This window comes from Elephas maximus, chromosome 6, assembly GCF_024166365.1.
Source record: "Elephas maximus indicus isolate mEleMax1 chromosome 6, mEleMax1 primary haplotype, whole genome shotgun sequence".
Classification (NCBI taxonomy): Eukaryota; Metazoa; Chordata; class Mammalia; order Proboscidea; family Elephantidae; genus Elephas; species Elephas maximus.
Genome location: NC_064824.1, coordinates 132,278,883 through 132,291,086, shown reverse-complemented (window position 1 = coordinate 132,291,086; position 12,204 = coordinate 132,278,883). Strand labels below are relative to the sequence as shown.

The window sequence follows — 12,204 nt, the reverse complement described above, 5'->3', positions numbered from 1 at the left end:
AATTTAAAATTGCTACTGAAGAGTATATCTAAGGTGCTGATAGAGCACAGTTTGTAAGGGTACAATCTATGAAGCCAGACGGCCTGGATTCAAGTTCCCGACCCATTATTTATTAGCTGTACACTCAGTCACAAAGCCTCAGCTGCCTCATTACATGACAAAGCTTATAATACCTCTTCATAAGACTATGAGGAAGCATACAGACAGTGCCTACACAGAGCAATCATTTAGTAAATGCCATCTATAAGTGGCATTATAGAGTGCAGTTACTGGCTATATCTCCTTTTTCTTCACCAAAACTGGATTTTTGCTCATCTCTGATACCCTTTAACATTAGTATTTCTAGTTAACCTGTAGCCCTTAACCATGGGATTGCTAGCATTATCTGTAAAGGACCAGATAATATTTCGGGCTCTATTGTCTGTGTTGCAGCTACTCAACTCTCTGGTTGTAGTACATAAGCAGCCTCACGTAGTACACAAGTGAATATGGCTATGTTCTAATTAAACGTTATTTACACATAAATGTGGAGGCCTGGATTTGACACCTGGGTCATGGTTTGCTGACCTCTATTCTGAGCCATAAATTTTGCCAAGAATATTTTTAAAATCCCAGTGAAATTATAGAAACTACATAATGGTGTGAAGAAAAGTGTTATGAAAATACAGAGTTGCTGGTTGTTGTATAGTCATCTCTTTTCTTCAGAAAAGCTCTTTAAACTCATATGTTACTCATGTCGCTCTTTAACAGTAATGGCAAAAATATTCTTTCTGGCTTCCATTCTGTTATTTTCTGTTGTGTATGCATGGCAAGGTATTGTGGATGATGGTGTCCTACATAGATCAGTTGCCTGTGTGGAAAAAAAATGTTCTGGGCTCAACATACATTGAGGGGACTGTAAACTGCTAGTTTGGTGGGAATAATCCTTTCATCTCCTTGCCAGGTTCATAATAGGATCAGCCTTTATTGGCTTAGAATGAATTATTGGATGGGTTAGTATTTTGGGTAGTGGAATCCTTCTGAGACTGAACTCTTCACTTCTCATTAGATGTGACATCTTAGTTGCCCTCTCCTTCATACTTCATAGCAGTGTTTTGCAGTCCTGGAAATAAAAGGGTGTGATTTTTGCATGCTCTTGAAAGTAGAGAAGGCGGAACAATTACTGTCAAGTCTGCAGTCCAGGAATAAAGCAGACATAAGATGACACACACACCACCTACCTAGAGCTTTTCCCCAAATGTCAGTTTTGCTTTCTGTTATGGTTTTGATTATTTAATTGGTCATCTGTTAAATATCACGATGGTTTTAGCATCTTCGTTGCCTTTCGGTAGAGGAGTTCAGGACAAGATTTAATTTGCAATGGTTTCAAAGACCCCAGGGGTCTGTCAAAAGCCATGTAGAGATGAAATTCAAAGGTGGTATTTTATGCTTATTTAACACGGAGATAGTTGAGCCATACTTAAACATTCACAGAAGTTACAGCGTCAAGTCTGGGAGAACAGCCGTGTGTGCGGTAGGAAGACAGGTTCAATTCCTTTATTCGCTGTAGCCTGTAAAACTTGCCTTTTGTAAGATCAGCCAGACGTCATGTGTCTGAGTCCTCTTCCTAACCCTCACCTTTTTTTTTTTTTATCTCCCCCTTGAATTCAGCCTCTAGTTCTGTCGCAGGGGCCGTCAGCATGACCACCTCTGGGGAGAGTGAATCAGATGATTCTGAGATGGGACGATTACAAGGTAAAAAAGACAGTTAGCAAGCTTGCCAGACACTGTTACCATGGGCTGCCTGTTACCACAGGTCTTTGTTGAAATTAACTCAGATGAGTTTACCTGAACATTTTCTAGCCGCATCTGCACCTCCGAAATTTCTCATTTGGTCGGAGTTGGATGATTTCGAATTGAAAGAAGGGCACTCTGCGCCTTCATTTCTACTGTGTAGCTTGAAGACAAAGCCTTATATATACTCCGGCCTTCAAAAATTTTTTTATTCTGGTACATTTGTAGCTGACTTTATAGTAACAAAGTATGAAACATCTTGGAAAAAGGGATAGCTTAATATACTGTTCTCAGGTACCCGATAACATTATGAATGCATCTCATAGGGTGCTTTTTGGCCATGTTTGTTTGCTTTTTGATTACCTATTTCAAAATGAATGTGAAGTGTATACCTAAACTCCCAAGTTTTCTTTTAGTGTTTTATTTGCTTTTACAAAGATCAGGCTTATATTATGCATATACTCTTCACAGATGGATAGATATGTTTTTTAATCTGAGATGGTTGGTTTATAAGTCTCCAGTGTAAGACTTAACAGTAAACATCTGCACATCAGTTTCAGATTGCTGTTAAATTCCTGAAGGAAATTACAGCTGTCTCCTTTTGACTAGAAAGAACTCTCATGAACACATAGTTTTTCTCACTTTCAAATTTGGAAATGATGAAAATAATGTACTGTTTTTCATATGTTTTTACGAGGCCTCGTGTCCTCATGTGTAGAAGGCCCTCATATCTCATTGGGAAATACTACCATAGAGCAAAATAGGACAAGGGCACTTAACGTATAATTTACTGTTTTTGGTTTTTATTAACATGAGTTCCTGCCAATATGGATATTCAGTATCTTCATACAACTTTGAGATACTTTGGGCTGGAACATAGGTGTTTTGTTGTTGTTAGGTGCTGTCGAGTTGGTTCCAACTTCCAGGGACTGTGTACAACAGAACAAAACACTGCCCCGTCCTGCACCATCTGCACAATTATTGTTATGCTTCAGCATAGGTGTTTTAATATGTATTAATGACAGTAACGTATTAGAGTGGTCTTGGAAGCTGAATACTACAGCATTTCTTAAAGCTCAGAATGGAAAGCGTTGACCGAAATCAGTTATGTCAGGTGAATAAGATCACTGCATTAAACCAACTCAGTTTGCCACTCCCCTTTTATTTCCTTAGCTCTGTTAGAGGCCAGGGGTCTTCCCCCTCACCTGTTTGGTCCTCTTGGTCCTCGGATGTCACAACTTTTCCACAGAACAATTGGAAGCGGAGCTAGTAAGTTAATACTTTTGAATCTGTCCTCCCCTGAAAACCCTCAATAATTAGTTAAGTGCGATTTTTTACTGGTTACCTATTGCTGTAAATAGGCATTAGGAAGTTTTCATGAACTTGTAACCTATTTTTAAAAAATAGGATGCATGTACATTCTCACCTTAAATATAATAACTATGAGACTTTCTTTTGTTCTTTTTTTTTTTCTTTTACTGAATGTGAAATCTTATTAGAGAACTGTCCCGAATTTGTATCAAGACTGACTCTGTTTTGTTTTGAACTATATAGGAATAAAGCATCTCAGGTGATTATGTTGAGGATCATGGTACCTGCTTACCTATTTGGCATAGATTTAAATCTTGAATTTTCAGTGGTATGATAAAGTTTCACCCGAAAGACAGTCAGTCTTAGTATGAGCCTGAGAGGAAGGATTTCTCTGCTGAATTATCAGTCACTAGACTCATTTTATCAAATTAATGTATTAAAACCTAGTGACCTTATCTGCAGTAGATATAACAGTGACTCTTGAAGTCTCAGTGTAACTAAAAATAACTTTTGTGTAATTACAAATCCGGTTAAATTCTAATGTAGAAGCCTATCTTTAGTTTCCTTAAATTTGACATCTTAACATTGTTATATTTAATTCCATTGATAATGTTTCCATATAATCAATAGGCTATTTGTACACTTCAGCCTTGATTTTCACTTTTTCTGAAGTATTGTGGAAGCTTGTTAGCTCTGACCTTACTAATGTGTGTTTATATAATTTTTCATCAAATATTTCAATTTTTTTTTAAGGCAATGCAATGTGTATACATGCGTTCACATGTGTACGGGCTCTTGAGGCTTTTTCAGCTTCCTGCCTCAGCATCTGACAAGGAAGTTTAAGAAGCAGCTGGTGTTTTGTTGTTTTGCTTTGCTTTTGTTGCCCTGTTGCTCAGCTCTCAGATAACATACCTGCTACAAAAGTCTCGTGAACCCTTGAATATGGTCATTTTTTTGAGTGTCATTTACTAGGTACTGGGAGAGGTTGAGAGAGAGTCTGATTCCTCATTTCCTTGTAAAGCTGCCATAGCACTCCATTGTGTAGATGTATGTAGTTTAGTCAGTCAGTCCCCTGTCGTTGGGCATTTGGGTTATTTCTAGTCTTTTTGCTGCTGGTGTTGTTACAGTGAAATACAGCTTTTATTTTTTTTCATGGTGTTATCTGCAAGATAGATTTCTGGAAGTGGAATTGCTGTGTGAATGGGCAAATGCATAGCAGTTTATGGTAGATGTTGTATATTCCTCTTTTTGGAGGTTGTACCATTTTACATTCCCATTAGTCAAGAGTGACAACAGAATACGGTGTTGAGCTTCTGCATTTTTACCAACCTGATAGATGATAAATGGTAACTTGCAGTTTTAGATTAATTAGGTACTGTTTATAAATCATTTTTTATCTTCTATTAGCATTTTAGTTTTATATCCTTATACTTTTTTTTTTCATGGTTGTCATAGAGATTAATACATATCACTGTTTTATTATAGTCTACCATAGATTAGTACTTTATCCTATCCCCACCAGCGTGAGAACTTTATGACAGCTGAACTCTTTTTAACCCCTGCCATCCTTTGTGCTTGTTTTATTTTACTTACACATCTGTTATACACCCCCAAAAGGCATTGTTTCAGAACATTGATTTTTTTTTTTTTTATATTTGTGCACATTTGCCCTAGTTAGCGCTCTTTAGTCCCTTCTGCAGACCCTTTCTTCTCAGGGATTGTTTCCCTTCAGCCTGAAGAGGTTTTTTTTTTTTTTTTTATGTTTCAGTACTGCTGGTGATGATTTCTGTCTGCTTTTGTTTCAGAGATTCTTGTTTTCTCTTAAATTGTTAGGGGTGTTTTCCCTACGTGTAGTATCCTCAGTTAGTACTTTACAGTGTCATCTGGATTCTATGATTTATGTTCTAAAGTCTTACTGTTGCCCATTCAAGGCACTGGCTTCTTTCTTTCCTCTGGCTTCTTTTAGTATTTGCTTTTTTTTTCTTTTTCTTAATAGTTGGACTATAATGGCCTCAGTGAGGTTTTTTTTTTTTTTAACTTTTAATTCGCATGGGGGCCACTGAGGCTTTTAATCTGTGAGTTGATTTTTTTGATCAGTTTTAGAAAAGTCTTGGCCATTATCTCTTCAGATGTTATTTCTGTTCCTCTCTTTGTTTCCTTTCCTTATGGGTGTATCAAGATCATGCATGAATTTCATTTAGTTTTCAGACTTTGGACTGCGTGTTCAGACTTTGGACTACGTTCAGGGTGTCTCTCTGGCCCTGTTCTATTTTTGGTTTTGTTTTCAGAATTTTTTCTCTTTGCTCCATTTGGAAACTTTCTCTTGGCCTTTTTTCAGATCCCCTACTTCTTTCTGCTGTGTTCTATCTTTTGTTAATTCCATTGGTGAGTTCTGAAAAATCAGATATTGTGTTATTCAGTTGTAGACAGTTTCTTTTTTAATTGATTTCAGTTCTCTTTTGAAATTCTTTACATTCTTATTTTGTCTGTATTTTAGTGTATTAATCATAGTTATTATAAAATACTTGTGTGTACGAAGAGAAAGGGCTTCAAGGTAACATCAGCTATAGATGTATAAAGCAGTAATTGAATTAGGTGTAGTTTCAAGAAAGGTGTGCCTGAGAAACGGAGACATACTTGTAGGCTTTGCTTTTGACCGTCATCTGTAGCTGAATAACGACTTTTTTCCTGTGGTGGTTGACGTAAATGCTTTTCAATGGTTTGGGCGATGGAATTGAACCTTCAAAGTAGAAGGAGCGCTCCAGCAGGCAGCGTCTGCACAGGAAGTGAGAGGTGTGAAGCTGGATCATTGGCTGCTTTTATAAAACGCTTCATTTTTTCCACTCTTTTAAAAGTTAGATGCATTGTTCTATTTGTTTTTATTTCCTTGCCATTTCACTGCCGTTGTTCTGATACAGGTATGTAGAGAAGTACCTGAAATTTCCTTAGAGGTCTGGATTACTGTTTAATAGGTTTTTATTGCAGAAAACTTCTGCTCACTGTATTTCTTAATGGCAGGTAAAAGCAGTTCATGTTGGTTTTGTGATTGTTAGTTTTTGTTTCTGCTGTTAAAACCCGGTCAACTTTTCTCACTTAAAAAGGCAAAAATATATATAAATAACTCTGAATTCACTTAAGACAGCATATATCCAATTTATTCTGCCTTGAGTGTTAGCAGTATGTCTTGACCTTAGTATCGACCTAGTCTTTAATTAAGATCAATGAAGGTAAGTAGCCATTTCCCACCTAGGGTGACACCTTCTGCTGAGTAATAATTTTCGTAAATGTTTAAAAATAATCATTTGTTTTTCTCTGAAGGTTCTAAGGCCCAGCAGCTTCTGCAAGGACTACAAGCCACTGATGAAAGTCAGCAACTTCAGGCAGTTATTGAAATGTGTCAGTTATTGGTCATGGGTAATGAGGAGACACTGGGAGGGTTTCCTGTCAAGAGTGTTGTTCCAGCTTTGGTAAGCATGGAGTTCCCCCCTCGCTTTACCTCCATTATCCTCCCATGCTGCCATTGTCAATGAATGTACAACTCCTGTCATTGTGAATTTTAAAACACTAAAGAGTTAGGAGAGAATGGCTTGATGTTTTTATTTCACGTTTATATTATGAGTGATTGCTGGTGATGAATTAGTAAATTTTCTCAACTGTTTCTTGATGAATAGCCACCCCACCTTCGATGCTTAAATGACTGGCTCTTTAAATTCTTAGCCCTGTAAGCAATACCTTGACTCTTACTATGCCAGAATTCACATGCTTTCTTTCTTAACCTGGTGATACCTGGGGCAATAGTAAGAAGCACACTTGCTTTTGTCTTTGTGGGCTGGAACATCTTCATGTTTGGAACTTGTGTACAACACAGAGCAATCAAGCCAGACACCATATGGATCCTTCTAGCTTAAAAGGTTTTATGTTATGCCCACCGCCTAAAAACAAAACAATAAAAACAACCTTTTAATGGCTTGTCAACACGTTGTGAGTTGATAATTTGGACCTAATTATTAATCTCCATTGCTTAATATATATTTTAGAAAATGGGAAGAGAAATTGCCATTACCAAATATAGATACTTTAGCTTAATATTGACATTTAACTAGTGGATTAGTAATTTTCTTAGTCCAAAATTAAAGAAATTAGCAATAATTTAAATTTTAACTTTGAGTCAAATATTAACCAAAGTCTAAAACAAACATGATTACATTCATAGCACATTTTATCTTTGGAAATTAAAAATAAATGCCATCCTTATGTTTCAAGAGGTAGCATACGATCAGGAACCGATGATACTGAAGGAAGAAGTCCAAGCTACACTGAAGGCATTGGTGAAAAACAAGGCTCCAGGAAACGACGGAATATCAATTGAGATGTTTCAACAAATGGACGCAGCCCTGGAAGTGCTCACTCGTCTATGCCAAGAAATTTGGAAGACAGCTAGCTACCTGGCCACCTGACTGAGAGACATCCATATTTGTGCCTTTTCTACAGAGAGGTGATCCAGCCGAATGAGGAGATTATCAAACCAATATCATTAACAGCACACACAAGCAAAATTTTGCTGAAGATGATTCAAAAGCGGCTACAGCAGCGTACCGACAGGGAACTGCCAGAAATTCAGGCCAGATTCAGAAGAGGACATGGAACCAGGGTTATCATTGCTGATGTCAGATGGATCCTGGCTGAAAGCAGAGAAAACCAGAACAATGTTTACTTGTGTTTTAGTGACTATGCAAAGGCATTTGACTATGTGGATCCTAACAAATTATGGATAACATTGTGAAGAATGGGAATTGCAGAATACTTAATTGTGCTCATGAGGAACCTCTACATAGATCAAGAGGCAGTTGTTTGAACAGAACAAGGGGTACCGCATGGTTTAAAGTCAGGAAAGGTGTGCATCAGGGGTTGTATTCTTTTACCATACCTATTCAATCTGTATGCTGAGCAAATAGTCTGAGAAGCTGGACTGTATAAAGAAGAACAGGGCATCGGGGTTGGAGGAAGACTCATCAACAATCTGGGTTATGCGGATGACACAGCCTTGCTTGCTGAAAGTGAAGAGGACTTGAAGCACTTACTGATGAAGATCAAAGACCACAGCATTCAGTACGGAGTACACCTCAACATAAAACAAAAATCCTCACAGCTGGACCAGTGAGCAACATCGTGATAAACGGAGAAAAGATTGAAGTTGTCAACAATCAACAGCCATGGAAGCAGCAGTCAAGAAATCAGGACACATTATTACGTTGGGCAGATCTGCCGCAAAGGACCTCTTTAAAGTGTTGAAAAGCAAAGATGTCATCCTGAGGACTGAGGTGCACCTGACTCAAACCATGGTGTTTCCAGTTGCCCAATATGCATGTGAAAGCTGGACAGTGAATGAGGAAAACTAAAGATGAATTGACACCTTTGAATTGTCCTGTTGGTGAAGAGTATTGAATGTACTATGGACTGCCAGAAGAACGAACAAATTTGTCTTGGAAGAAGCACAACCAGAATGCTCCTTAAAAGCAAGGATGGCGAGACTGCATCTTACGTACTTTGGACATGTTGTCAGGAGGGATCTGTCCCTGGAGAAGGACATCATGCTTGGTAAAGTAGAGGGTCAGTGGAAAAGAGGGAGAAGCTCAGTGACATGGATTGACAAAGTGGCTGCAACGGTGGGCTCAAGTATAGCAACAATTGTGAGCATGGTGCAGGACTGGGCAGTGTTTTGTTGTTTGGTACATAGGGTCAGTAGTAGTCGGAACTGACTTGACGGCACCTAATAACAACGTGTCCTTTTGTACATACCCAATACAGTTGACAAAAAAGAATTTATGGTGGCACATCACATTGTCTCATTTGAGCACATTATCAAATTAGGGTGAGAGAGACCTGTCAGGTGCAAAGTGAGATAGTCTGTAGTCTTTGTTTTGCTGTTCTTATTTGTTGGATGACTTGGCTCTGGGAGGTGGTGGCAAAGGATAGACCGGTTTCTTCACCTTCTGCCACTCAGGTCTGCAGATGATGAAAGCCAGGTCTCAGATTTTATCAGTTCCACTGTAGTAAAGTTATGTGTGTTGCTTCCTGAATGTTTTATGAAAGTGGTTTAAATGCCTTTGTGCTTTTGCATTGTGCCAATATTAATTCTCATTCTGAAACTGCTGATTTAATCAGTAGCTGGCTTGGAATTAATTGGCTGATTGGAATTAAACTTTGTTATTAAATTTAGTTCATTGAAGATAAATAGCAATAAAGAACTAGACCTACCTTATATAGTCTGTTCTTTAAAAGGCAGTTTTTATTAGTTAAGTAAGCAAGTCATTAAATCTAGGCAAAAAATGTTCACCTATAATTCAGTTTACTTAATTTGCTGGTTGTTGATTAGATTTAAGTACTTAATAGACCTATAGAAGTCAACTCATGCTATTAATAATGGCTCTTGTTAATGAGCTGTCCAGATTTATCCTTTATCACGATTAAGTACTGTCAGTATATATCTATCGCCACAAACTTCAATGACCATTAATATTTATTTTTGGTAAAGGGGATCTGTTTACAGCAGCCCTTCCCCAACATGACCTTAGAAGGGTCGTTCCACTAAAAATTGTCAGTGTTAATACTTTTTCTATTAATAACAACACTTTTCAATTTAGAATAGGTGTTTTAAGTGGCTGAATGTAGGTTATTTGAGACATAGAGTGTTGTTGGACCCTGAAAAGGGTTGTGTGGATGTGTTTGTGTGTGTATGTTGTATTTAAACAAAACAATATTCTCAGGACTTCACCCAGTGTAGAGTAGCGTTACTTAGCTGAGAAGCTGCATATTGTATTAGAATACCCGATGTCTGTTGTTGTAGTTATGCATTTAATTGAAGGATACTGTACAGTTAAATTCAGCGTATTTAAATTCTTCCATTGAACTAGAAGACAGTGAATGACTCTCTGAATGGGAAATTTCTTTGGCTGCTTCAGGAGAATAGAAAACTTAAGGGGTTTTGCATTCCTTTGTTTAAAAAACATGACTGAAATCTTTTTTTCCATATACACAATAAAACAAAACAAAATAATATATTTAGATTGACCAGTGCATATGTGGAATAATTACATTACTGTGGCTTTTAATTAGCTCATAATCTATAATGTGACGACTGTTGTGTTTAAATCGTCCACTGCGTGCTGGCACACAGTGTATTTTACAGCTGGGTTAAATGGTGGTTTTCTCAAATTTTAGAGAGGCTTTTCACAAGCATTTCTGCTTTGGTCCTGAATCTGTGCTGATGGTTGGTAATGCAACAAATATTCGGACATTGCTGGTCCTCTTAATTTATGTAGCAAGTGCTTACTGATACCTAGTAAATCCTTGGTGTGATGTGTTATGTATGGGTTTCTGAGTGGGGATTAAAAACCTGTTGCCGTGGAGTTGATTCTGACTCATGGTGACTTTACAAGACAAGGCAGAACTGTCCCATAGGGTTTCCAAGGCTGTAATCTTTACGGAAGCAGACAGCCACATTTTTTTCCCATGGACTAGCTGGTGGGCTCAAACCTCTGACCTATTAGATAGCAGCCGAGCACTTAGCCACTGCACCAGGGCTCCTGGGTTAAAGCTACCAGATGAGTTGGCCGTAAGTAACAGGAAGACTTTTTTTTTTTTTTGACCTGGATCATGAAGTGATGGTTATCTGGTAAAGGTCCTGAGTCAGAGCTACAGTGTGCGAGTAATGGTATCCTAAGTATAATCAATTCTTGTGTACCCACGGAAACCCTGATGGCATAGTGGTTAAGTGCTATGGCTACTAACCAAAAGGTTGGCAGTTCAAATCCACCAGGTGCTTCTTGGGAATTCTGTGGTGCAGTTCTCCTCTGTCCTATAGAGTCTCTATGAGTCGGAATTGACTCGACAGCAATGGGTTTGGTTTTTTTGGTTTCGTGTACCCGTGCTACTTCTATCTGATTTTTGTATTGTAAAAGACTTGAATTATTCTTTCCTTTTCAATTGAAGTGGAAGAGGAAATAATACTTCTAGGGTTTTCTCCAGTAATACAGCTTCTAATACTCTGTTACACTCTTTTTGAACAGATAACATTACTGCAGATGGAGCATAATTTTGATATTGTAAGTACATACTGTACTTTTTAAATCACTCCAAATTTCAGTTGAGTTTTTTATTCAGCGGAAATACATGTTGTTGTTTTCTAGATGAACCATGCTTGCCGAGCCTTAACATACATGATGGAAGCACTTCCTAGGTCGTCTGCAGTCGTCGTGGATGCGATTCCTGTGTTTCTAGAAAAGGTACTCCTACTCTTGCCTCAGTTGTTCAGAAGCAGGCATAGAGAAATCAAGTTTAGAACTCTCGAATTCTAAGTTCTAGAGTCAAACATCAAATTGCAAGGCCATCTTAAAAGGCATTTTTTAGCATCTATTCTCTAACTGTATTTTTAGCCATGATTCCAGAAAAACACTTCATCTTCAGCAGACCAGTAGCTTCACATTAAAGATAATTATCTTTATAAATACAAATAATAAATTATTTATAAAATCAACCTATTTTATAATTCTTTATAATGGCAGTTACCACATTAATATAACATCTTTCAGAGAAGAACTTAAAACACTTGATTTAATCTCCGTATTTCTAGATGACATCGTAATGTGGTTGATAGGTGTTCATGTCCTCATTTATAGCTGAGAAGGCTGAGACAGACAGGGTGCCTTGCTCAAGGTCATGAATTGAGTCAGTGAAGAAAGGAAATTTTTTCATATTGTCTGTGATGTGGTATATTTTTGGTCTGTCATACTTAAGGGTCTTTTTCTCTTTTAATGCCTAGTAAGATTTGCATTATCTGATGAGCTTGGAATTCAGTATAAACTTTAAAACCTGATTAAAAAAAATTTCTTTATATAAAACAACCTGTCTTTTAAGTATGAAGGTTTTAAGTTATGTAATTGGATTTAGCTTATTCTCCATATAAGCATATTTTTCAGTATCTTAAGACAGAGCATAGTAGTTGAGAGGAAACTATATTGGCTGTACATTATGTCTTAAGTTCATAAATCACTGGTTTCCTGTGGTGGGTTTCATGTTAGAGGCAGTATAGATTGATGGAAATTAGAAGAAAAGAAAGAA

At 37.5% G+C, this 12,204-nt stretch overlaps 1 protein-coding gene across 18 annotated transcripts in view; it reads left to right on the top strand.

Moving 5' to 3' along the window:
- The window catches only part of TRIP12 (thyroid hormone receptor interactor 12), a 138,151-nt gene that overhangs the window by 82,631 nt on the left and 43,316 nt on the right, over positions 1-12,204 (top strand). For all 18 annotated transcript variants that reach the window (XM_049888385.1, XM_049888383.1, XM_049888394.1 and 15 more), the window contains 5 exons: positions 1,651-1,734; positions 2,947-3,042; positions 6,403-6,551; positions 11,154-11,189; positions 11,274-11,369. In XM_049888385.1, the coding sequence (XP_049744342.1) occupies positions 1,651-1,734; positions 2,947-3,042; positions 6,403-6,551; positions 11,154-11,189; positions 11,274-11,369 (461 nt within the window). The remainder of the gene's footprint in view (positions 1-1,650; positions 1,735-2,946; positions 3,043-6,402; positions 6,552-11,153; positions 11,190-11,273; positions 11,370-12,204) is intronic.